Source organism: Palaemon carinicauda, chromosome 40, assembly GCF_036898095.1.
Source record: "Palaemon carinicauda isolate YSFRI2023 chromosome 40, ASM3689809v2, whole genome shotgun sequence".
Taxonomy (NCBI): domain Eukaryota; kingdom Metazoa; phylum Arthropoda; class Malacostraca; order Decapoda; family Palaemonidae; genus Palaemon; species Palaemon carinicauda.
The window spans coordinates 62,391,809-62,418,677 of NC_090764.1; the positions used below are offsets into that span (position 1 = coordinate 62,391,809).

The 26,869-nt window shown below is 47.9% G+C and overlaps 1 protein-coding gene across 2 annotated transcripts in view; it reads left to right on the top strand.

Annotated features, from left to right (window-relative positions):
* The first annotated feature begins 10,182 nt into the window (after positions 1-10,182).
* Positions 10,183-26,869, top strand: part of rb (adaptor related protein complex 3 subunit ruby) — a 262,024-nt gene continuing 245,337 nt past the window's right edge. For both annotated transcript variants that reach the window (XM_068363804.1, XM_068363805.1), the window contains exon 1: positions 10,183-10,469. In XM_068363804.1, coding sequence (XP_068219905.1) covers positions 10,366-10,469 — 104 coding nt within the window. In that variant the 5' untranslated portion in view covers positions 10,183-10,365. The remainder of the gene's footprint in view (positions 10,470-26,869) is intronic.

The window sequence follows — 26,869 nt, forward strand, 5'->3', positions numbered from 1 at the left end:
GATACAGCAGAACCATAGACCGAACCCAACTTGGTGTTTCTACCACCAGCAGTTTGGGGGCTATGCAATGAAGTGCAGGCCCTCCTGCAAGTTCCCGGAGAGATTTTGATGCAAAACACCGCCGACACCAACCGTAGCCACAGTAGAAATTCACAGCAAGATCGGATTCTACATCCTCGATGCCGTATACAACCATAGGCCTATGGTCGATACCGGCTGTGTGCAATCAACATTCCCTCCCTCACAGGATGACCTAAACTGTGCGCCTAACAGTGAAGCCCCCTCGCTCATCGCCGCCAACGGATCTCCCATACAGTGCTATGGGACTAGGGTGCTTGAATTCTCAATCATGGGCCGATTTTACTCTTGGCCCTTCACCATCGCTGATGTCGGACACCCTCTCCTAGCTCACCATGGCCTCCTCGTCGACGTCGTCGGGAAACGCCTCATCAACACCGGGACATGCTGAACCCACCCACTATGAGCTGGTCCGAGTATCACACCAATCTCCGCCGTCGTAGCACAGTCCTACGCCACCCTTCTTCAGGAGTTCCCCGACGTTTTCAAGCCGGAACTTCGACAGTCGCCGGGATCCCCCTCCAAGCACGGGGTCTACCACCACATAAACCCAACGGGACCTCCCACGCATGCCAAGTTCCGCCACCTCCTACCGCAGAAGCTGAAAGATGCCAAACGGGCCTTCGAAGACATGGAACGGATGGGCATATGCAAGAAGGCGTCCAGCCCTTGGGAATCTCTTCTCCACGTGATAAAGAAACCGGACGGAACATGGAGGCCCTGCGGTGACTACCGGCACCTTAACCTCATCACAACGCCAGACCACTACCCCCTGCCGGATATGCAAGACCTCACCAACGCCCTTCATGGGGCAAAGATTTTTACCAAGATGGACCTGCTCAAATCATAATTTCAAGTCCCAGTGTTCCCTGAGGACGTGCCTAAGACTGCCATCATAACGCCGTTTGGCTCCTACACCTTCTCATACTCAACCTTCAGCCTACGCAACACAGGGGCCACCTTTCAACGACTGTCGGATAGCATCCTCGGGGACCTGCCGTTCTGCATCTGCTACGTGGACGACATCTTAATCTACTCCAGGACGAAAGAGGAACACTGGAAACACATCCACGCTGTGCTGAAACGCCTTCAGGAGAACAATTTGATTGTGCGTTTTGACAAGTGCACATTCGGCGCCGAGAGGGTGGACTTCCTCGGACATCAAATATCCGCGGCGGGCGTGAAGCCCACATCAACCAAGGTGGACGCCGTGAAAACCTTTCCAACCCCAACGACCATCCAGCACCCTCAGGAGTTTTTGGGGATGGTAAACTATTACCATCGCTTCATCCCCAACATCGCCCACATCCTGATTCCCCTCAACGACGTCCTGAAAGGAAAAGCCAAGAAGCTCGTTTGGGGTACCCTACAGCAACACACCTTCGACAGGACGAAGGCAGCCCTCACCGAAGCCACCACCCTGGGGTACCATGACGACAGCGGCCCCCTGAAATTGACCACCGACGCCAGCAACGTCGCCTGCGGTGCTGTCCTCGAGCAGATCGTCAATGGCTAGCCGCAGCCCTTGGCCTTCTTCAGCAAGCAACTCAAACCCACTGAAACCAGGTACAGCACGTTCAACAGGGAGCTCCTCGCCGTCTACCTCGCCTTCCACCACTTCCGATACATGCTTGAAGGAACGCCCTTCACCATCGCAACGGACCAACAGCCCCTGATCCACGCTTTCACAAAGTCTCCAGACGCATGGTCCTCTCGCCAACAGCGACACTTGGTAGCCATCACAGAATTTGGCTGCACTATCAGCTACGTACCGAGTAAGAAGATCCCCGTCTCCGACACCTCTCCAGGATCGAGATCAACGCAGTGTACCTGAGGATCGACTATGCAAACCTCGCCGTAGAACAGCAGAACGACCCAGAGGCCCAAAACTATCGTACGACAGCATCAATGCTACGAATGAAGGATATTTCCCTCGGACCGGCCAGGGAAACCCTCCTCTGCGACACCAGCAAGGGCCGCCCACGCCCATGGATTCCTGCCTCCTGAAAAAGGAAGATCTTCAACGTCATCCACGGATTATCACACCCCTCGGGTCGCACTATAGCCCGACTTTTATCCGAAAAATTAATCTGGCCAGGAATCAAGAAAGACACCCGTGAGTGGGCGAGAACCTGCATTAACTGCCAGACGAGTAAGGTCAACTGCCATACCGAGTCGGGAGTCGGTGATTTTCCCCAACCCAAGAGACGATTCGGACACATCCACGTGGACGTCGTGGGACCTCTGCTGCCTTCAGGTTCTGCAAGATACCTCCTGACGATCGTCGACCGCTCCACTAGATGGTTAGAAGCAACTCCGATGTCCAAAGCAACCACCCACGCCTGTGCCGAAGCTCTCCTGTCGAGTTGGATCAGCCGCTTCAGTGTTCCCGACGATATCATGATGGACCGAGGTTCCGCTTTCTTGTCAGAGATCTGGCTCTCTAGCAAACCTTATGGGAACGATACTCCACAGCACCACGGCATACAACCCTGCAGCGAACGGCATGGTCGAGAGAGCTTATCGTACACTCAAGGCAGCCCTGATTGCGAGATGTACGGACAAACATTGGAAAGCGCAACTCCCGTGGGTTCTCCTTGGCCTTCGCACCGCTCTCAGGGCAGACGGCGAACCTTCTCCTGTGGAGAAGGTCTACGGCGAGGCACTTACAGTCCCTGACGAATTCTTCCCTGCAACTACCGACGACACTAAGCTGGATCACCTGAGGGAAATCACCGGGAAATTCAGACCATGTCTGAAAAGATACGAGGACAGGACCAGACACTTCACGCCCAAGAACCTAGAGGACTGCGACTACATCTTCATCCGGGTCGATGCTCACCGCCAAGCCCTGACTAGACCTTATCGCGGCCTTTACGAGGATGTCAGAAGAACAGCCAAATCTTTCCTCCTGAACGTCCACGGACAAGAAGATTGGGTGACGATCGACCGATTAAAACCAGCATACCTCGAAAGCAACAAGAAGACCATTGCGAGCCCTGGTAGACCCAGGATTCCACCTCAGAGCAAAATCATCAACCGGACAGGAGAAAATGACACAACGATGGCGGAAAACGATTCCTCAAAAGCAGAGCAACCTTCTCCTGCGCTCAAGCACCAGAGGGGAATTACGTCGCCCTCCATGATACAATGACTAATCGCATCAATCATCTACGATGTCCACTGTCTGGGGGGGAGTACTTATAAGGATATCGTCTTACTCGCCATGTTTCCTCCCCTTGAACTCTTTTCTATAAATTGTAACTTTATTCTCTATTCCACACAGTGGATTTTTGTACAACAATGTTGCGCTCTTTGAGAGCTTTATATCCATGTATAATATTGTATATTTCATTAGGCTACCGCCTTGATATTTTGTATTTTATATTTGAATCAAAACACAAATTATTTTGGCGGTTGGATCGGTCTCCCTCCCGGGCTACTTATCCGTCCGCACTCTGTAAAATAGAGACTGTTGCATGTTCAGTAAATTGTCAGTCTCTCGCTGCTTGTCTTATTGTCCTCACACCCTCTATGTGGTCTAGGTTTTCAGTCATGTTGTAAATCATAATATTACTCTTTTCTTTATTTATTTCTAACACATTTTCTACCAGGGCATCATCTGTAAATAATAATGATCCTACGTCTATCAAATTATTTCTAAACCCATTTCTTCCCTCTTCTATTTTCTTTATGACTATATATGTTATTAGTTTAAAAAGTTAGGTCGATTCAGCGTATCCCTGTTTTATTACACTCGTAACCACCATTTCTTGTTCCATGCATTCTCTTAAGTCAATACTTGTAGTATCTCCTTAGTAAATATTTGCAATTGCACTTATGATTTTGGTGTTGATTCTTTATTCTTTCAAAACTTCTATTAATACCTCCCTTTTTACAGAGTCGAAAGCTTTACTAAAGTCTAAAAAAGTTACTATAAGGGATTTCTTGTTTCTATAGCTGTTCTCCTCTACACAGTACTGTAGTATAAAGATATTGTCTTTTATCCTATTTCCTCCTGTAAATCCTGCGTGACATTTATTATCTTCCTCATTCAATCTTAAGTGATTTTCTATTTCCTCTTTCACCATAATCATGAATATATTATTTGAACTATAATAGAGCTATGGGTCTTAGGTCTTTTGCCATTGGCCTTCTTTTCTTTTCAACCATCTTTATTCTTGACTTCTTCCACGTAATTGCTTTTTCTTTCTCGTCCCATTCTTTTTGGTAATATTTCTGTAAGGTTTCAAGGCGTGTTTTGTTTCTTCCTAGTGCTTTATAGAGCTCGGATTTAAGGCCATCCGATCCTGTTGCTCTTTTTTCCTTTATTTTCTTTTTTATATCATTGTGATAATTCAATTTTCCATTTGTTTTATTTTCCCTTTTGTTTCCATTGTAAGATCATACTGTTCTCTATTTTCTTAAGTACTTCTGAGATATTGTGTGCATCTATTGTACCGTGGTAGGCGGTATATCTTAGCAATCTAAGTTTTCCAACGGTTATATAAGCGGATGAGCAACTTGGTGGAGTAACGAGAACTTTGGGTGTGGAGAAATTGGCCCCCCTAAATCTCTATGAAGTCACTGGCAGCAGGGTGTCAGATGGGTTTAAGGTGATAGACAAAATGTTTCATCGGCTTTTACTCTCGATGCCTGGGGAATGATCTAGCTGGAATCAATATGGACCGGCAGGGGTCACTTGCCTTAGTTAGATAAGCAATGCTCACTACAAAGAATTGGCTATCCTTTAATGTATATAGCCAATGAATCCTTTATGATGCATTTTTCTTCAATAGGCGCAAGAGATGACAATGTTGATGATGATGATGATTGTCAAGATATCTTCCTGGTGTGCTATTCCATTTTCATATTCTATTCGTTTTTCTTCGTTCCAAACTGGGTTTATTTTTATTTTCATACTTGCAATATAGGATTTCCAAGTATTTGACAAATTCTTCTTTTGTTTCTTAATCATAAATATTACTATAAGTTTTCTGTCCATTCCTTATTCTGTCTATGACTTTGTGTTGTTTTTTTATTCTTGCCTCTTTTTATTTATTGCGTTACCCTTTTACTAATACAATAATTTCCTTCTTTATCAATTCTTGCGCTTCTCTCTTCTTTTGATCCTATATTTCCTTTAGTCCTTTTTTTAACATGTGACGGGCCGAGAGAAGGTTGTGACTCATAGATAGGATGAAAGCAACTGAGTGCGTTTATTATAGACCACTGTTGCTCAATGCAACAGGAAATTTCATGTTCAAAACCGACACCGTTATCGGTGAGAAAAACATGCATGTTTATTCAGGTTCTTTTTAGTGCGAGGGAAGAGCGAAGATACAAGCATAATATATACACAAAATGAACTATGTACGGTCGTGTGACACATGGTTGGTACATGGCTCCCCCCTAAAAATGACATACTGTACACGTTAAATAGGGCACCCTGATCTAGAGAGGTGAACTGTAGACGGGTCATCTGGAAGGAGATAAGCAGGTTTTAGACGATCAATGGAGACTCAGTCTTCTTTGTCACGAATGTTTAGTAGGAATGCTTTTGGACTGCGTCGGATCACAAGGAAAGGGCCCGTGTAAGGGGGCGTTAGCGGTGGCTTCCTAGTGTCGTTACGCAGGAAGACGTATGTTGCAGAGTGCAAGTCTGTCGGTATGTGATGCTTCGCCGCCAACAGGTCTCCCATACCGTGTTATGGGACTAGGGTCCTCAGGATATCTATCATGGGCCGTTCGTATTCCTGGCCCTTCGCCATCGCTGACGTCAGTCACCCCCTCCTCGGTGCAGATTTCCTCGATCACCACGGACTACTCGTGGACGTTGCTGGGAAACGCCTCATCGACACAGGAACGTGCCGGTTCCGCGCCCTAAGAGCCGGCCCAGCCACAATGTCCGCATCTGCTGTAATGACGCAGCCCTACGCCGACCTTCTGCAGGAATTTCCTGAAGTTTTCAAGCCCGAGCTCCGCCAATCGCCGGGATCCCCCTCCAAGCACCGGATCTATCACCACATCCCGACGACGGGACCTCCTACTCACGCCAAATTCCGCCGCCTCCCGCCCCAGAAGCTGAGGGACGCCAAACGCGCCTTTGAGGACATGGAACGCATGGGTATCTGTAAGAAAGCATCGAGCCCTTGGGCATCTCCCCTACACATGGTAAAGAAGCCTGACGAGACCTGGAGACCTTGCGACGACTACAGGCGCCTCAACCTCATCACAACGCCTGACCACTACCCTCTGTCCAACATGCAGGACCTGACGAATGCGTTGCATGGCGCGAAACACTTCACCAAGATGGACCTTCTCAAGTCGTACTTCCAGGGCCCCGTATTTCCAGATTATATTCCGAAGACTGCCATCGTGACACCGTTCGGATCCTACACCTTTGCATACTCAACCTTTGGTCTACGCAATGCGGGGGCGACCTTCCAACGCCTAATGGATAGCATCCTAGGCGACCTACCATTCTGCGTCTGCTACGTCTACGACATCCTGATATTCTCAAGGACCAAGGAGGAACATCGGAGGCACGTCCGCGCCGTTCTCAAACGCCTGCAGGAGAATGGGCCGGTTGTACGTTTCAATAAATGCACGTTCGGCGCTGAAGGAGTGGACTTTCTCGGTCATCGCGTGTCCTCGAGTGGGGTAAAACCCATGACAACCAAGGTGGACGCAATCAGGAAGTTCCCGACACCTACAACCCCCCACCAACTTCTGGAGTTCCTGGGGATGGTCAATTACTACAGGCGCTTCATCCCCAACATTGCACAGACCCTGACCCCCCTCGACGATGTCCTGAAGGGAAAGGCGAAGAAACTCGAGTGGGGTTTCCCACAATAACACGCATTCACCAGGACAAAGGACGCCCTCGCAAACGCCACCACCCTAGCTTACTTCGACGACAACGCCCCTCTGCAACTGACGATCGACGCCAGCAACGTCGCCTGTGGAGCTGTGCTGGAACAGCTCGTAGATGGTTCGCCACGACCATTGGCATTCTTCAGCAGAAAGCTTAAACCCGCCGAAACAAGATACAGCACCTTCGACAGGGAGATCACCGCCGTCCGCCACTTCAGTCACAACCTGGAGGGCACACCCTTCACCATCGCGACGGACCATTAACCCCTCGTACACGCCTTCACAAAATCGACGGACTCATGGTCCTCCCGACAACAACGCCATCTCGCAGCAATTGCCGAATTCGGGTGCACCATAAGCTACGTTCCAGGAAAGAAAAACCCAGTCACAGACGCCCTTTTAAGGATTGAAATCGACGCAATCCACCTGGGAATTGACTACGCCGACCTCGCATCCGAGCAGCGCACTGACCCAGAGGCACAGGATCACCTAACGGGGCCATCTGCGCTCAAAATAACTGCAATTCCCCTCGGGCCGGCAGGAGTAACTATCCTCTGCGACACTAGGACCGGCCGCCCACGTCCCTGGATTCCAGCTTCCCGCAGAAGAAAAATATTCGACATCATCTATGGACTTTCACACCCCTCGGGACGCACCACTGCTCGCCTCCTGTCTGAGAAGTTTATCTGGCCAGGGATAAAAAAGGACGCCCGCGAATGGGCGAAGACATGCATCAATTGCCAGACAAGCAAGATCAGCCGTCACACCGAATCGGGGGTAGGTGATTTTCCCTAACCGAAAAGACGTTTCAGTCACATCCACATCGACGTCGTGGGACCTTTGCCGCCTTCAGGATCTGCTCGCTACCTGCTTACAATCATCAATCGCTCCACGAGGTGGTTGGAAGCATCACCGATGACCGAAGCTGCAACCCAAGCATGCGCCGAAACCCTTTTGTCGAGCTGGGTGAGCAGATTTGGCGTTCCTGACGACATCATGACGGACAGAGGCCCTGCTTTCCTGTCAGAGATATGGCTCGCTCTGGCAAACCTGATGGAAACGACACTCCACAGCACCATGGCATACAACCCCGCAGAAAACGGCATAGTCGAACGAACTCATCGTGCCCTCAAGGCGTCCCTGATGGCGAGCTGCACCGACGGGGACTGGAAATCACGACTTCCTTGGGTACTTCTCGGCCTTCGCACTGCCCCTCGCGCAGATGGCGAGCCGTCGCCCGCTGAAAAGGTTTACGGAGAGGCGCTCGCAGTTCCCGGTGAATTCTTTCCCATATCAACCAACGACGCGCAGCTGGATCATCTTAGGGACATCGCCAGGAAGTTCAGGCTATGTCTTAAAACTTACCAAGACAGAACTAAGCATTTCAAGCCGAGGAACCTGGACAACTGCGGATATGTTTTCGTCCGTGTTGACGCTCATCGACAGCCGCTAACCAAACCCTATCGAGGCCCCTACCGAGTCATCAGTAGAACGACGAAAGCCTTCCTTCTCGACGTGCATAGCCAAGAGGACTGGGTCTCAATAGACCACGTGAAACCGGCGTTTCTCGAAGGAAGCGATACTGCCTCCGCGGAACCTGGCAGATTCAGAGTGCCACCTCAAAACAAGGCGCCCAATGAGAAGAAAAGCAACAAACGACGACGAGAGGTAGCGATCCATACGCTGACCGCCAATGCGCCCCTTCGTTCAAAAACAAGAGGAACCCTCCGACGCCCGAAACGATACGAAGACTAGCCTCATTAGCCTTCTATGCCGCCTGATGTCTTGGGGGGGGGGAGTACTTGTAAAGACATCGCTCCCTCCGTCGTTCAGCAATCTCATCGAATTCTCCATTTCATTTAAATTCTCCTTTCGCCACACTGTGGCTAATTGTACATATTTGATCCGCCCCCTCAGAGCTACGATTTTATGTATTTATCATTTTGTTACATTATTTCATTGACTTGTATTTCAAGTAGTTGTACATGTGAAAAAACACACATTTTGTGGCGGTTGGTTCAAGCCAGATTGGCGCCAGCGCGCATGCTACATTTCCGTCCGCACCTTGTATTATATTCTCGCACCTGTTTGAATAAACTGTCAGTTGTTGGTGATAGCTCGTCTCACTGTCCTTATATTATCATTATTATTATTCTTATCATTATTATTACTTGCTAAGCTACGATGTGTTGAGGTGGTTTGGCCATGCTGAGAGAATGGAAAATGGCTGTCTGCTAAAGGTGATGAAGGCAAGAGTTGATGGGAGAAGTACAAGAGGAAGGCCAAGGTTTGGGTGGATGGATGGAATGAAGGAAACTCTGGGTGATAGGAGGATAGATGTAAGAGAGGTAAGAGAGCGTGCTAGAAATAGGAATGAATGGCGAGCGATTGTGACGCAGTTCTGGTAGGACCTACTGCTCCCTCCGGTCGCCCTGGATGACCGCTGAGGTAGCAGCAGTAGGGGATTTAGTGTTATGAAGCTTCATCTGTGGTGGATAACAGGGGAGGGTGGGCTGTGGCACCCTAACAGTACCAGCCGAACTCGGTTGTCAGGCTGGGAGGAGCGTAGAGAGGAAAGGTCCCCCTTTTTTCATTTTTTTTTATGTCGGCTACCCCCCCCCAAAATTGGTGGAAGTGCCTTGGTATATAGATAGATAGATTTTTCTCTTATTAGCATTCTGTTTTATTGTGACTTTTTGCACAGAGATGACTTCATATCTGAGAGAGAGAGAGAGAGAGAGAGAGAGAGAGAGAGAGAGAGAGAGAGAGAGAGAGATTTTCCCGGTCTCCTATATTACTAAACTGTCCGTGCATTGATATATACGAGGGCAGAATTAAGTCATTACAATCTTATCATAGCCTTTCTAAGCACGTACTAGTGAAGGTTGGTTTTAAAATCTTCCTGTGTCTTAGGCATTGGGGGGTGGGGGGGATCTCCCATATAACCCCCCAAGGCTACAGCGAAAAGAAAATATAGGGCGTGTTTCACTGAGGCCGGAATTATGGATTGTTTCTTTTTATAAAATAACCAAATTAATATTATTTATAAAAAAAATTATGAAGTTAATAGCAACTATAAATTCAAAATTGAATAAAATATATATTATATATATATACATTTTTGAAATAAAACACCAAAATAATTTCTTAAACTGCATAAATAACGTGTATATTTTAAAAATTTGTAAGGAACGGTACCTAAAAATAACCTTAACACAATCATCAACAAGAGCCGCTCTGCAGTCTGCTGCACTTGACACTTGGCAGATTTGTTGTCAACCTGCCGCAGTGGTTGTCCTTAGGGCAACGGTACTAGGAAACGTATTCTAAGTGTCACATAACCGAACGTTTGTGTAGTGTGGGTAAAACTTATAAAGTTCAATAAAGTGTCTAAAAGTGATTTTATCCGAAATGGCTTCAGGAGGGTCGTACAGCGGCGAGAGGCCTCCTTCGGTGGACGTGGATTATTCAGCTGATCCTGCATCAGGGAGCTTTTTCAGCACTGAGTTTAAAAAGTATGGCAACGGGACATTATACATTAGCTCTGTGGCTTACATTATTTACTTTATTTGATACTTTACTTATTTTAAGAGCTGCCCTTTTGGTCTTAGACTGCATGGGGACCTCACACTCTACAGGACCTTTCGTAGTTTGTCGTATACATTCGTACACTGCTCTTGTATCTTGTTGACCTGCCTCTTGTAGACTTGTAGGATGCTGTGTACTTCGTGAAAAAACCATACTTTCATAGGAAAGAAACGCAAGAACCCCATCTCGCGTAAGGTTCCCCACCTAACCTAACCTACGAGCCGTATCCGTACCTACCGGGGGATGGGCTATGGTACCCTGCGACCCCTGTAGACTGGAATATCCTTAGCTTACCCTTAGAATAAGTCTCAGCCCTGTTTTGGTTCCCAACTGACTTTACTATGAGGAAGGTAATACTAAATCATAAAACTAGCTAGGGTATATGTATGATAGCGGCTAACTGTATGTACGTTGACAGCTGACTGAGAATATGGAAGTGGGAGGGGGATCACAGGGGGGTTACCCTTCCTGTTAGGTAAGTAGGTAAGGACTCGGCTTGTAGGTTAGGTTATGGGGTGGGGGGAAGTTTACATTAGTTGGTGTCCATTTTTAATGAAAGTGGCAGGAAGTGGCCACTAATGTACAAAGGCTCCTGTTACCATATTTTAGGCAAAGATAAAATAACAGTTTCCCCATAAATAGAATTGATTTGACAAATAACAGGCTCTTAGATTTTTGTGAAGGATTAAAAAACTGCATAGTTCCAAATGTATGATAGCGGCCTCTTGTATATATGATTACGGCTGACTCAAAATACGGCAGTGTAAAGGGGGTCTCAGGTGGCTGTTAGTCTCCCCCCCACCCCCCCGTTAGGTAAGTAGGTAAGGACGCGGCTTGTAGGTTAGGTTAGGGGAGGAAAGTTTAGGTTAGTTGATGTCCATTTTTTATGCACACGGGAGGAACTGGCCGCTGATATACTGTACAAAGGCTCCATATATTTTTCCATTTGGTTTTAATTTGTTTTATTCATTTATGACAATTTTGATTCGAACCACAAGTTAATGAGGCTTACTACCCCCCTATGTAACCCAGTTGACTTTACCAATGGGATCCAATTTATTGTTTGGTAAACTGTGCATTATGGGTAAGAAAATACAAAAAATAACTGATTTGCAATAATAAAGGCCAGAAATCCCCAAAACACCATTGAAAAGATATGGTTCATTTATCTGACATGAACTTGATGTATGATATATTTACATATAAACATAATGAACATTAGTTTAGCCAGCCGTGGATGCCTTCACTTGTGATTACACATTCTTTCCAGGCCTGGCTACCCAGTTCTAATTTGCTGTAATTCAGTTTTCATAAAACATTTTTAACCAGCCTAATGTGGTATATCTCCACTAAAAGACTAGTTTTATGAATAGAACTTACCTGGCAGTTATATATACATAGCTAATAATCTCTATTTCGGCAGAATTTTTCTAAAACTAGGCAACCGCCTTGTGGTGGTTGGGTGGTAACACCCGTTAAAGGGTGGTAGGAGGAATCATTCCCATTTTCTGTTCTTCAGTTCATCTCTGCCGGCCGGATCGACAACACGTTGGTCCGTCATTAAGAGTTTTTCTTCGCTTTCCCTGCTCGGTATACCAGTCTGCTTTTTTGGTGAAGTACTCTGATTTGGGGTTTTGGCGCTCGTTGTATTTTGTTTTCTCTTAGCTTTTTTTGCTGTTTTTCATTATGAGTGAAAAGAGTCATTACCGTAGGCCTATCTGTGCGAATGAGGAATGTAAGGTGAGACTACCGAAAATGGCGGTAGATCCTCACACAGTTTGTTCTAATTGTAGGGGTTTTGTTTGTGCCCTTGATAATAGGTGCGGGGAATGTAAGGTTTTGGATGAGAAAGATTGGTTAATTATGAAGCGCTATGTGCGTAAGCTAGAGCTCGATAGAGTTAGGAGAGCTTCTAGGTCTAAGTCTAAGTCTGTTAGTGGTAAGGAAGACGAACTTAGCGTAGATTTATCTATTGATCCTATTATTGATTCCTCTTTGGAAGTTGATCCTTCCCTTGAGGTAGTAACTCCTGCACCTCCTACAGGTTCCGTATCTACGGATGACCCTCGGTACGCTAGCCTGGCGGCCGAGTTGAAGGCCATTAAAGAACAACTGGAGGCCTTTAAAGGTAAGGAAAGTGAAAGTGCTTGTGTTAGTGCAGTGGAGGTGGCGACTGACCGAATCTGTCATACCCCTAGGCCTAGACCTCTACCAAGCTCCCAGGACCAAGGGAGAAGGTACGTCGATGACCGAAAGGGGGTGAGAGGTACGTACCCTCGGTCAGCCGTCGCCTCAGACAGTCCTGTTGTCGATTCCCAGGCTGCTCTTGACCGTCACGGGAAAGACGTGTCGGATGTGTTGTTTTCTTCTCCGAATTCGTCCAGACGTAAATGGAAGTATGAAGCTTCAAGACCTACTAAGAGGAGATGGAACCGCGACGAACGGTCTCGTTCTTTCTCTCCCGGTTCTAGCATTTATGAACCTTGTCCGTCGGAGGATGATTTCGACTCCGTGCCTGTGAAAAGGACGAAGCCTGCTGCCGAAGATACGAGTGTTATTCGTCAGCCCCCCCCTTCGGGTCCGCAAGACCCAGCTGATGTTGCTAAATCCCTTATGTCTGTCATGCAGGAACAACTTTTGACTTTAGTACAAGCCTTTAGCCGCCCTCACGCCCAGTCTGACAGACGTAAAGACGACTCGTTGCCGATTAAGAAGTCTGCTTCTAAGAGAGAACGGAGTTCTTCTTTAAAGAAAACTTCTCCCTCTCTACGCCAGGATGAGGAATGTGTGCTTTCGCCAGGCGATACTTCTTCGCGATACCAGGGCGATACGTTTTCTCGTTCTCGATACCGGGACGATTCCTTATCGAACGACGCTGCTTCTCGTTCTCGATACCAAGACGATACCGCCTCCCGTTCGCTTCGCCACGACGATACCTCCTCTCGTTCGCTTCGCCACGACGATACCTCCTCTCGTTCGCTTCGCCACGATGATACCTCCTCTCGTTCACGACGATACCGACCCTAGTTCTCGACGCCACGACGATACCGACCCTAGTTCTCGACGCCACGACGATACCGCCTCTCGTTCACGACGATACCGCCTCTCATTCTCGCCGCCACGACGATACCGCCTCTCATTCTCGCCGCCACGACGATACCGCCTCTCGCTCTCGACGACAGAACGACTCTGCCTCTCGTTCTCGGTCCCAGGGCGATACCACCCTGCCTCTTCGGGACGATACTGCCTCTCGTCCCAAGGATTCTTCTAGCGCGGGACTCCAGGATGCAACCCGTCTTTTGCAGGATGATGCCTTTGATTTGCCCTTGTCGTGTTCTAAGGATCCTTCTTCTCTTTCGAAGGATATTGCAGATGTGGATCAGGACCTCGAGGATGTTTCTGATGACGATGATAATCCTGCCGACGCTGTGGGAGATTACAAAGTTCTCTCTCGCTCCCTTCTTGAACTTTTTGGAGAGGAATTCCAACCTGCTGCCCCTCAATCTCCTCAGTCCCAATTTAACAGAAAGAAGGCCAAGAAACAGTCGGCCTTCATCAAGATGAAGCTGTCTATCTCCGCAAAGAAGGCTCTCACAAAGATTGATGACTGGATGATGGAGCGGAGACAAACAGTTAAGACTTCCTTCTCGTTTCCACCAGCTCGTCTTGCTTCAAGAGCGGGTATGTGGTATGCAACTGGAGAGCCTTTGGGTCTGGGAGTGCCTTCCTCCTCCAAGGGTGACTTCTCTGATTTAGTGGACTCTGCTAGAAGGCATGCTCTCAACTCAGCCAAGGTCATGTGGTCGATGTCGGAGCTGGATCATCTCGTCAAAGGTATTTTTAGAGCCTTTGAGGTTTTTAGTTTCCTAGACTGGTCGCTTGGGACTCTCGCAAGGAAAACTGAACAGATGGAAGGATCTAGGGACCTTACCAGTATTATGTCCTGTATGGATAAGGCCCTCAGAGATGGGGCGAATGAGTTGGCTGCTCTGTTCTCAGCTGGGGTCCTAAAGAAGAGAGCTCTGCTTTGCTCTTTTGCTTCGAGGTCTGTACCATGCTCAAAAGTCTGAGCTTCTTTACGCCCCCCTCTCTCAACATCTTTTTCCCGAGTCCCTGGTTAATGACATTACGCGTTCTCTGGCCCAAAAAGCCACCCAAGACCTTTTATCTCGTTCTGCTCGTAAGCCCTTGGCAGCCCCTCCTTCTTCTTTGAAACGGGAGGAAAGGAGATTCCAGCAGCCCTTTCGGGGCAGGACTACTTCAAGACCAGATTTTAGAGGGAGAAGGCAAGATTCAGGACCAAGATCTACCAGGGGTTCTTTCAGACCTCGCTCCAGAAAATGAAGTTCGTCTCCTCCAGACAGTAGGCGCAAGACTGTCAGGTTTATGGCAGTCTTGGAAGAGGAGAGGGGCGGACACCTGGTCCCTCTCAGTCATCAAGGAAGGATACAAGATCCCCTTTCTGAAAAAACCTCCGCTGGCCTTAGTAGCCCGGTACTCAGATCCTGGGAAACAGAAGGCCCTAGTAGACCTTGTCAACCAAATGCTAGACAAGGGGGCGATAGAACCGGTTCAGGATCTAGCCTCCCCAGGCTTTTACAATCGCCTGTTTCTGGTCCCCAAGAACTCGGGCGGATGGAGACCCGTCCTGGATGTCAGCGCTCTCAACGTATTTGTGGAGAAGACAAAGTTCTCCATGGAGACGACTCAGTCGGTGCTGGCGTCAGTACGTCCAGGGGACTGGATGGTGTCCCTCGACTTGCAGGACGCATATTTCCATGTCCCCATCCATCCGACTTCGAGGAAGTACCTGAGATTTGTAATGCAGGGCAAGTGCTTCCAATTCAGAGCTCTTTGCTTCGGTCTCAGCACGGCTCCTCAAGTCTTCACCAGGGTAATGGCGAATGTGTCAGGTTGGCTGCATCAGGAGGGGATAAGGATATCCTTCTATCTGGACGATTGGCTGATTCGTTCACGATCGAGGGAGAAATGTCTGGAGGATTTACGGAAGACTTTTATGATGGCTCAAGATCTAGGCCTGGTCATCAACAGGGAGAAGTCTCAGATCAGACCGAATCAGACTATTCTCTATTTGGGGATAGTTCTGAATTCAGTTCTTTTTCGGGCTTCTCCCTCTCAGGAAAGACAGACCAAGTGTCTCGTAAAAGTCAGAACTTTCCTGGACAAGAAGAGATGCACAGCGAAGGAGTGGATGAGTTTGCTGGGGACTCTATCCTCCCTCGAACAGTTTGTCTCTCTGGGGAGACTCCACCTAAGGCCTCTTCAGCACTTTCTTTCGAAGACATGGAACAGAAAGATGCAGGAAGACTCCTTTTCCTTCCCCATTCCAATAGAAGTCAAGACTCTTCTGAAGTGGTGGCTGGACCCAACCTTGTTAGGGGAAGGGATCTCCTTACACAAGAAGAACCCAGACCTAGTGTTGTTTTCAGACGCATCAGAGTCAGGCTGGGGGGCAACACTAGGAAGCAAGGAGGTCTCAGGCTATTGGGAAGGAATTCAGCTGGGATGGCACATCAACAACAAGGAGCTGATGGCCATTTTTCTGGGGCTAAAGGCCTTCAAGGACTTGGTGTCTGGGAAGATTGTGGAGGTCAACTCAGACAACACCACAGCTCTTGCTTACATCAGGAAGCAAGGAGGGACTCACTCTCTGTCTCTCTTCGAGACAGCAAGAGAGCTCCTTCTTTGGGCGAAGGAGAACAGGATAAGCCTGCTGACGAGGTTTGTTCAGGGACAGAAGAATGTGAGGGCGGACATGCTCAGCAGGAAAGGGCAGGTCCTTCCCACAGAATGGACCCTCAACCAACAGGTCTGTCAGAGTCTCTGGAGGCTGTGGGGGAGACCCCTCATCGATCTTTTCGCCTCCAATTTATCCAAGAGGATCCCCATCTATTGCTCCCTAGTTCCGGACAGAGAGGCAATAGCAGTAGACGCCTTTTTGATGGATTGGACGGGGATGGACACTTATGCTTTTCCCCCGTTCAAGATCATCAATCTGGTAGTCAGGAAATTCGCCCTCCTCGATTCGGGACGGATGATCCTGATAGCTCCGTTCTGGCCGATGAGGGAATGGTTCACGGAGGTGGTGGACTTGTTGATGGACTTTCCAAGAAGCCTCCCTGCAAGTCCAAATCTGCTCAGACAACCCCACTTCGAGAGATATCATCAAAACCCCCTCGCTCTCAATCTGACTGCCTTCAGACTATCGAGAAGCTCGTCAGATCGAGAGGCTTTTCAGCGCAAGCTGCGAAAGCTATCGCCAGAGCGAGGAGGGTCTCTTCGCAGAGGGTCTACCAGTCCAAGTGGGAGACTTTTAGGGCTTGGTGTAGGAAGCACAAGATTTCCTCATCCACTACCTCTGTGAGCCAGATTGCGGATTTCTTGTTGTACCTCAGACAGGACGCTAAGCTAGCTGTGTCCACTATCAAAGGGTACAAAAGTATGCTCTCTTCCGTCTGTTGGCATAGAGGCTTGGACTTGTCTCGCGATAAGGACTTACATGACCTCTTGAAGTCTTTTGAGACGACCAAGCAGACCCAGTTAAAGCCCCCTTCTTGGAACCTTGATGTGGTTCTTAAATTTCTGTGCACCAAGAGATTTGAGCCCATCTCACAGGCTCCCCTTAGGGAGGTTACCAAGAAGACCCTCTTTCTTTTGGCCTTAGCAACAGCTAAAAGAGTTAGTGAAGTCCATGCAATTGAAAAACAGGTAGGCTTCAATCTGAATGGGGCAGTTTGTGCCTTGAGATTAGACTTTCTCGCTAAGAACGAGAACCCTTCTAAGCCCTGGCCGAGGACCTTTGAGGTTCCTAACTTGACCAACCTAGTGGGTCAAGAGCAAGAGAGGCTGCTCTGTCCAGTACGAGCCCTCAAGACCTACTTGTCTCGCACGAAAAGTGTGAGAGGCTCTTCTAGCTCCCTGTGGTGTTCTGTGAAAGATCCTCAAAAGCCCCTTTCCAAGAACGCTTTGTCCTTTTTCCTGAGGGAAGTGATAAGAGAAGCCCATCTCTTGTGTGAGGAGGAACACTTCGGACGTTTAAAAGTGCAAGCCCACGAAGTGAGGGCCATTGCGACCTCGCTTGCTTACCGCAAGAACATGTCGCTCCGTCAAATTATGGATGCGACATTCTGGAGGAGCAACTCTGTGTTCGCCTCTCATTACCTCAGAGAGGTGAGGGTGGATTATGAGAAATGTTATACCTTGGGACCATACGTAGCTACGGCTTCTGTATTAGGCAAAGGAGTTACTACCTCCCCTCAACCTTAGTTTTGTTTACTTGTACATAGGTTGGTGTATTTTTTATTGGTTGTCTGAGGACTTCGACTTGTGTACAGTCACCTCAGTCTAGTTAGATAATTTTTATCTACTTTGCAAATGTTAGGTGGTTGGTTTGGTAAAGTTGCGGTTTTTTTATTTTGGGCAATAGGTAGTCCTGAAGTCTAGTCAGATTGTTGGTCTCACCCCGTTGACAGACTCGATTGAGTGTTTTCAGCACTGCAGGTCACATCCTGGCTGACACTCCTAAGGGAAAGCGACTCAAGAGGCAGGAACCTTTGAAGTCAGCTACCTTAGCAGGTAAGGAATCAAGGTGTTTATTTATCCTACAACTTTTTTGGTTGTTTCCCCAACGATGTTACTGTCTATCACCCTCCTCCAAGTGTGTTAATCAGCTATGTATATATAACTGCCAGGTAAGTTCTATTCATAAAAATGGAGTTTTTATGATAAAACAAAGTTTTATGAATACTTACCTGGCAGTTATATATACATTCGAAGGCCCACCCACCTCCCCTCAGGAGACAGGTCGGGCATAGATGAACTGAAGAACAGAAAACGGGAATGATTCCTCCTACCACCTTTTAACGGGTGTTACCACCCAACCACCACAAGGCGGTTGCCTAGTTTTAGAAAAATTCTGTCGAAATAGAGATAATTAGCTATGTATATATAACTGCCAGGTAAGTATTCATAAAACTTTGTTTTATCATAAAAACTCCATTTTGAAGCCCATAACCTATACTCCTTGACTAATAAATACAAGTTACAGGTATTGAAAATTTATTGTTTAATCCCCACCTTCCAACGATAAACTGGAAGTCATGATTTCTGCTTCTTATTTGGTTCATCCTTTACACCTACCACTGTAAATTTGATGTAAGTTGCGTTTTACTTTTAACCCTGCCACGCAAAGCTCCACTTCATAGGAGTATAGTTGAGGGTCTAGGCATAAGTCTTCCAACGGCACCTCTAGGGTGCGTGTGATGTATTTTAGTTCTACAAACACAAAGTACCATCATTATATAATAATCATAACATCTTGGTTACGTTTAACATCTGGACATAAAGTATGATAGTGCCACTATTTCAGTTATCAAAATGATGGTAGGCTATGCTAAGAACATCTCTTTGAGATATTCATGCTTGAATATGATTCGGTTTTATACCTAAACCGGTTTTGTTCCGTAACTAGAATACAAACCACGCTATTTATTAGGGGTATTACTTTCGGCAGAGCTGAAATGACAAGCCATTAAAATTTAGCGAAGGTTAACTACCCACACTGCTAGTTAGGGGAGGTTAGCTTGCTACCACTCCACCTTACACACCTGTGATTTAGCGCACTTTACTTTTGGCTTGGGATGGAGTGTTTCCGCTCTTCCTCCTCGCCTATTTTGGACTGCTATTAATTTTTGTCTTTTAATTTTATTTTTCTTATATATATATATAATATATATATATATATATATATATATATATATATATATATATATATATATATATGTGTGTGTGTGTGTGTGTATAGAAATGTTGTAAATTTCCTTTAAAGTGTTTGTGCTGTGCGTGTGATACATATACGACAGGTTTTTCAATATTAAACTTACCCGAGGATCATATAGCTGTCAGCTCTGCTGCCCGACAGAAAAAACCTACGGGCGGAATACGCCAGCGATCGCTATACAGGTGGGGGTGTACATCAACAGCGCCATCTGTCGAGTAGGTACTCAAGTACTCTATGTCAACACAGAATCAATTTTCTCTCTGTCGTGCCACCGGCAAGACCTACTGAATACGCTCTTGTTTTCTGGATTGAATTTCACGTTATTTGGTGAAGTATTCATCTCTAGTTATTAGCTATCGCTGTGCAGAAGTTATCTTCAATACTTCCTTGCATTCTTTTTTGGATTTGGATTATTTGTTGACGACTTGGATAGATTTTGAATTCCCCCCTTTGACTAATTCAAGATGTCTGACCCTTCTCAAGTCCCCAAGTACAGGAAATGTAGCGCTAGGGACTGTTCAAGGCGTCTTCCGAAGGCCTCTATCGATCCGCACACCGTTTGTTCCAATTGTAGGGGTAAAGCCTGTCAATTGGAAGATCGATGTGAGGAATGCGCTGGGCTTTCGGAATTCGGGTTTTAAGAATTCCTGAAATATGCACGTAGGCTAGAGAAGGATAGGCTCAGGAGGAGTTCGTCTCGCTCTATTGATTTTTCCTCTCCCCATGCCCCTCAACCTATTCCTTCCCCTGTAGTGGTTGCACCCGACCCCCCTGCTAGCTCTCATCAACCTTCAATGGCGGATATGATGCGTGCCATTCAGGCTCTAGGTGAGAGAGTCGAGTCATTGGCTAATGACCGCAATCAACTCATGGCTGATGTCAGAGAGTTGAAAGGTAAAAGTGCAGTGGGAAGTGAAGTGAGTGTCAGTGCAGTGAAAAGTGTCAGTGTTACGCATGAGGGTGCGTCTGTTCGTGCCTGTCGTCCTCCCAGTCCGGGACCTCTTGCAAGCTCCCAAGCCCAGGGGAGAAGCAATGTCGTACGACCAAAGGGTTCGACAGTCTTTAATCAGCGTACAGACGTACCCTCCGTGGTTTCGGACGTATCTTACCGAGATCGTCCCACCCACAAGAAGACGAGTGAGCCCATTTTGTCCTCGTCTGCGGAAGAGGTTTCTAGACAGAAACGATGGACCAAGGTCTCACGGCCTCTTAAGCGTAAGGTCCCTTCCGAGCTAGTCCAACGGCCCAGGTGTAGCCACTGGGTCAGTTCGGACTCGCTGCAGTCCTCCGACGACTGCACACCTCCCAAGAGAGGCAAAGTGGTACCGCAACAGGCAGTCACTCCGTCTGTTGCCGCACCCGCTGTTTTAGACCCTCAGTCTCAACGGACAGTAGCTCCGTCTGTTGCCGCTTTTGTAGACCCTAAGTGGTCTTTACTGCAGTCTATGCAGACTCAGTTAGCTGCGGTTATGCAGGAGTTTCGTGCGGGGAAGGTTGACACTGCTCCCGTTAGCCTACAACCTGCCACGGTTGTGCGCCCAGCTCACGCTGAGGCTGCCTGCTCCCACACTCCGGCTGCGGAGAAGGTTGACGCTGCACCCGTTAACCTACAACCTGCCACGGTTGTGCGCCCAGCAGACGCTGAGGCTGCCTGCTCCCACACTCCGGCTGTGAGAGCTCCTCCACCCATGCGCAGTCGACCCTGCCAGACGCATGCTGACTCCCACAGACGCACGAAGCACTCCGTTGCCGTGCGTGAGCTACCACAACAACAGGAGGGTGGAGTTAGGCTGCCGTGTTTTGACGCGGTGCGTCAGCCTCCGCAACCCACGGTGGTCTCCGCTATCCTTCCACAGTCGGGTGTAGACTCTTTGCGCACCCACTCAGCTTTGGTTGTTGCCAGTTCTCAGACTGACCAACAGTGGTATGATGTTGGGTCCAGTACAGCCACGCATGCACCCGTGCTGCCGGACTCAGCTGTCCAGCCCACTCCGTTGCCTCTTCCTCCTCAACATTCAGACGATGGTATCTCTGATGATGACGAAGCTGCACATCTTGACGACCTACACTCCGACATCGAAGAACCCAAGACCACGCCTCCCTCCTTAGACTTTAGGAAAGTGCTTGCGCTCTTTAAGGATTTATATCCAGACCAGTTTGTGTCTGCAGCACCACGGTCACCTCCCTCTGAGTTCGCTTTAGGCATGCAGTCAGCAGCTCCTGCCTTTACGAAGCTCGTACTCGCTCGCTCGTCCAAGAGAGCCTTAAGGGTACTGGGAGAGTGGTTGCAGTCCAAGAAGCAATTGGGAAAGACATCCTTCATGTTTCCCCCGGTCAAGCTTGCTTCCAGATCTAGCGTCTGGTATGCCACGGGAGAAGTTCTCGGCTTGGGAGTTCCTGCCTCTGCCCAGGGCGACTTCTCAAGTCTGGTAGACTCTCCCCGCAGGCTGGCTATGAGACGCTCCAAGATTTGCTGGACCCCTTCGGACATGGACCATCTTATGAAGGGAGTTTTCCGCGCTTTCGAGGTCTTTAACTTCCTGGACTGGTGTTTGGGAGCATTGAGCAGGAAGACCTCCCCTTCTGATAAGGAGACTTCCATGCTCATCATGTCTTGCATGGACAAAGCCATTAGGGATGGGTCTAGTGAGCTTGCGGCTTCTTTCGTGTCTGGGGTACTCAAGAAGCGAGATCACCTTTGCTCCTTCTTGTCTGCTGGAGTCACCCCATGTCAAAAGTCGGAGCTGATGTTTGCTCCACTCTCGAAGTGTCTCTTCCCTGAAGAGTTGATCAAGGAGATTGCTGCCTCCTTGATCCAGAAAGACACCCATGACCTGGTGGCGTCATCCGCACGCAAAGTCACCCCTTTGCCCTCCGTACCTAGACCTAGGATGGACACACCAGCGTCAAGGTTCATTCCGCCCTTTCGTGGCAGAGCCTCCAGCAGAGGAGGTGCTCGTGCCGGAAGTCAACGTGGGAGTAAGAAGAAGGGTTCCAAGTCCTCTAGAGGCAGAGTCTGACTGCCACCTTCTTCAGACAGCAGTGGGAGCCAGGCTCAAGAACTACTGGCAGGCCTGGGAGAACAGGGGCGCAGACGCACAGTCTGTGAAGTTACTCAGGGAGGGGTACAAGATACCATTCTTGCGCAAGCCCCCTCTAGCAACGACTCCCATCAACCTCTCTCCCAGGTACAGAGAGGAGGAAAAGAGGCTAGCTTTACAGCAAGAGGTGTCTCTCTTACTACAAAAGGGAGCGGTAGTCATAGTCCGGGACCATCAATCCCCGGGCTTCTACAACCGCCTCTTCTTAGTGCCGAAGAAGACAGGAGGGTGGAGACCGGTGCTAGACGTCAGTTCTCTGAATGTCTTTGTCACAAAGCAGACGTTCACCATGGAGATGACAAAGTCGGTTCTAGCATCGGTCAGGAAGGAAGACTGGATGGTCTCGTTAGACCTAAAGGACGCGTACTTTCACGTCCCCATCCACCCAGACTCCCAACCTTTTCTAAGGTTCGTTTTCGGGAAGGTCGTATACCAGTTCCAAGCCCTGTGCTTTGGCCTAAGCACGGCACCTCTAGTTTTTACCAAACTGATGAGGAATATTGCCAAATTCCTGCATTTAGCAAACATCAGAGCCTCCCTCTATTTGGACGACTGGCTTTTAAGAGCTGCGTCAAGTCGTCGCTGTCTGGAGAATCTACAGTGGACTCTAGATCTGACCAAGGAATTGGGTCTCCTGGTCAATATAGAAAAGTCCCAACTCGTCCCATCCCAAACTATAGTTTACCTAGGAATGGAGATTCAGAGTCAAGCTTTTCGGGCTTTTCCGTCGGCCCCCAGAATCAGTCAAGCCCAAGAATGCATCCAGTCCATGCTGAAGAAGGACCGGTGTTCGGTCAGACAGTGGATGAGTCTGATAGGAACACTTTCATCACTGGACCAGTTCATCGCGTTAGGGAGACTCCACCTTCGCCCCCTTCAGTTTCACTTAGCTGCTCACTGGAGAAAGGACAAGACGCTAGAAGCGGTCTCAGTTCCTATTTCCGAGAAGATGAAGTCGTCACTGACTTGGTGGAAGAACAACATTCTCCTCAGGGAGAGTCTGCCACTGGCTGTTCAGACCCCCGACCACCTTCTCTTCTCGGACGCATCGGACACGGGCTGGGGTGCGACGTTGGACGGTCGGGAATGCTCGGGCACGTGGAATGCGGTTCAAAGCGAGTTACACATCAACTGCAAGGAGCTACTGGCAGTTCATCTGGCCTTGAGAAGCTTCAAGTCCCTCCTTCTAGGCAAGGTGGTGGAGGTGAACTCCGACAACACCACAGCACTGGCGTACATCTCCAAGCAAGGAGGGACTCATTCGATGAAGTTGTACGAGATCGCAAGGGACCTCCTCACCTGGTCAAGAGATCGAAACATATCCCTTGTAACGAGGTTCATTCAAGGCGACATGAATGTCATGGCAGACCGCCTCAGCCGGAAGGGTCAAATCATCCCAACAGAGTGGACCCTTCACAAGAATGTATGCAACAAACTATGGGCATTGTGGGGCCAACCCACCATAGATCTGTTCGCAACCTCGATGACCAAGAGGCTCCCAAATTATTGTTCACCGATTCCGGACCCAGCAGCAGTTCACATAGATGCCTTTCTTCTGGATTGGTCCCATCTAGACCTTTATGCGTTCCCCCCGTTCAAGATTGTCAACAGAGTACTGCAGAAGTTCGCCTCTCACGAAGGGACACGGTTGACGTTGGTTGCTCCCCTCTGGCCCGCGAGAGAATGGTTCACCGAGGTACTGCAATGGCTAGTAGACGTTCCCAGAACACTTCCCCTAAGAGTGGACCTTCTGCGTCAGCCGCATGTAAAGAAGGTACACCCAAGCCTCCACGCTCTTCGTCTGACTGCCTTCAGACTATCGAAAGACTCTCGAGAGCTAGAGGCTTTTCGAAGGAGGCAGCCAGAGCGATTGCTAGAGCTAGGAGGACATCCACTCTCAAAGTCTACCAGTCGAAGTGGGAAGTCTTCCGAAGTTGGTGCAAGTCCAAATCAGTATCCTCAACCAGTACCTCTGTAACTCAGATAGCTGACTTCCTGTTATACCTAAGGAAGGAAAGATCCCTTTCAGCCCCCACGATTAAGGGTTACAGAAGCATGTTGGCAGCAGTCTTCCGTCACAGAGGCTTAGATCTGTCTAACAACAAAGATCTACAGGACCTCCTTAAGTCTTTTGAGACCACGAAGGAGCGTCGGTTGGCTACACCAGGTTGGAACTTAGACGTGGTACTAAGATTCCTTATGTCAGCAAGGTTCGAGCCACTTCAATCAGCCTCTTTTAAAGATCTCACTTTGAAAACTCTTTTCCTCGTCTGCTTAGCAACAGCTAAAAGAGTCAGTGAGATACACACCTTCAGCAGGAACATTGGATTTACATCTGAAACGGCTACATGTTCCTTACAGCTTGGTTTTTTAGCCAAAAACGAACTTCCTTCTCGTCCTTGGCCCAAATCGTTCGAAATTCCAAGCCTTGCTAGTTTGGTTGGAAATGAACAAGAAAGAGTACTATGCCCAGTAAGAGCTCTTAAGTACTATTTGAAACGGACTAAGCCATTACGTGGACAATCAGAAGCTTTATGGTGTGCCATTAAGAAACCTTCTTTACCAATGTCGAAGAATGCAGTTTCTTATTATATCAGGCTTTTAATTCGAGAAGCTCATTCCCATCTGAATGAGGAGGACCATGCTTTGCTGAAGGTAAGGACACATGAAGTTAGAGCTGTCGCAACTTCAGTGGCCTTCAAACAAAACAGATCTCTGCAGAGTGTAATGGATGCAACCTATTGGAGAAGCAAGTCAGTGTTTGCATCATTTTACCTTAAAGATGTCCAGTCTCTTTACGAGAACTGCTACACCCTGGGACCATTCGTAGCAGCGAGTGCAGTAGTGGGTGAGGGCTCAGCCACTACATTCCCATAATCCCATAACCTTTTTTAATCTTTCTCTTGAAATGCTTTTTTATTGTTATTTTTTGGGTTGTCCGGAAGGCTAAGAAGCCTTTCGCATCCTGGTTGATTTGGCGGGTGGTCAAATTCTTTCTTGAGAAGCGCCTAGATTAGAGGTTGTGATGAGGTCCTTTAGTATGGGTTGCAGCCCTTCATACTTCAGCTCCTAGGAGTCGCTCAGCATCCTGTGAGGATCGCGAGGCTCAGTAAGGAAGACGTACTTAAAAAAGGCAGAGTAATTTTTCAAGTCGACTTCCTTACCAGGTACTTATTAATTTTATGTTTGTTATTTTGAATAACTGCTAAAATGAAATACGGAATACTTAGCTCTTAAGGTTAACATATATGCTGGTCTCTACCCACCCCCCTGGGTGTGAATCAGCTATATGATCATCGGGTAAGTTTAATATTGAAAAATGTTATTTTCATTAGTAAAATAAATTTTTGAATATACTTACCCGATGATCATAAATTAAAGGACCCACCCTTCCTCCCCAATAGAGACCCAGTGGACCGAGGAGAAAATTGGTTCTGTGTTGACATAGAGTACTTGAGTACCTACTCGACAGATGGCGCTGTTGATGTACACCCCCACCTGTATAGCGATCGCTGGCGTATTCCGCCCGTAGGTTTTTTCTGTCGGGCAGCAGAGCTGACAGCTATATGATCATCGGGTAAGTATATTCAAAAATTTATTTTACTAATGAAAATAACATTTTTATGACACTTGCGCAAGGCCAGGACACTTCCCTTCGTGGGGAACGACCTCTCCCCCTCTGATCCATCAGTCTTCCCGTCGGCATATAACCGTTGACTCGGCCACAGCAGGGGAATCGTCATCGTCTGGACCCTCCTCATTCAACTGTTGTCTTTGCCTTTTCCCTTTCCTACGGGAAACAAGGATTACTGAGCGAAGGGAGTGTGGCCTCTGAGAGATTGACTACGGTCTTTCTCTTCTCAAGGTCGTTCACCTATCAACGCGGGTTAGGTTGCGCTTCCGATTGTTTTTCTCAATTATTTTAGTGAAATTATAATAGTTGGTAATTTTATCTTTTCAGCTTCTCCGTGGGGAACACTTCTCTTCGGAGGATTAGTGGTTCTCAGTATTAGTGAATATTATTAGATGATTTAAATAATTGTAATTCTTGTTTTTATTACAGTTACTTCGCCCCCCCCCCTTCTCCCAAGGATGTCGTCTGGTGAAGGGAGGAGTCAATACTTATTTTATGTTGTTCCCTCTGTGGTCTTCTTTGGAGTTCCTCCCTAGGGAATTTTCTGTTACATAATTTATTTTATTTTTCCTCGGTTAGCTATACAGTTTTCTTCGTTCGACTAAGAGTGCCAATGAAGCAGAGGACGTCATCACGGGCGTCATCTCTTCTCTTAGAATTAGAAGTACGCCCATGACAACATGATCAGCACTTCAGATCATCTTAGAATGCTACCAGGAGGTTCGCATCCAGGGGTTGGGCAACTTTCCCTTCCGAGGTCAAGTTTCCTCCCTAGGTGTGGGGTTGTTTCTC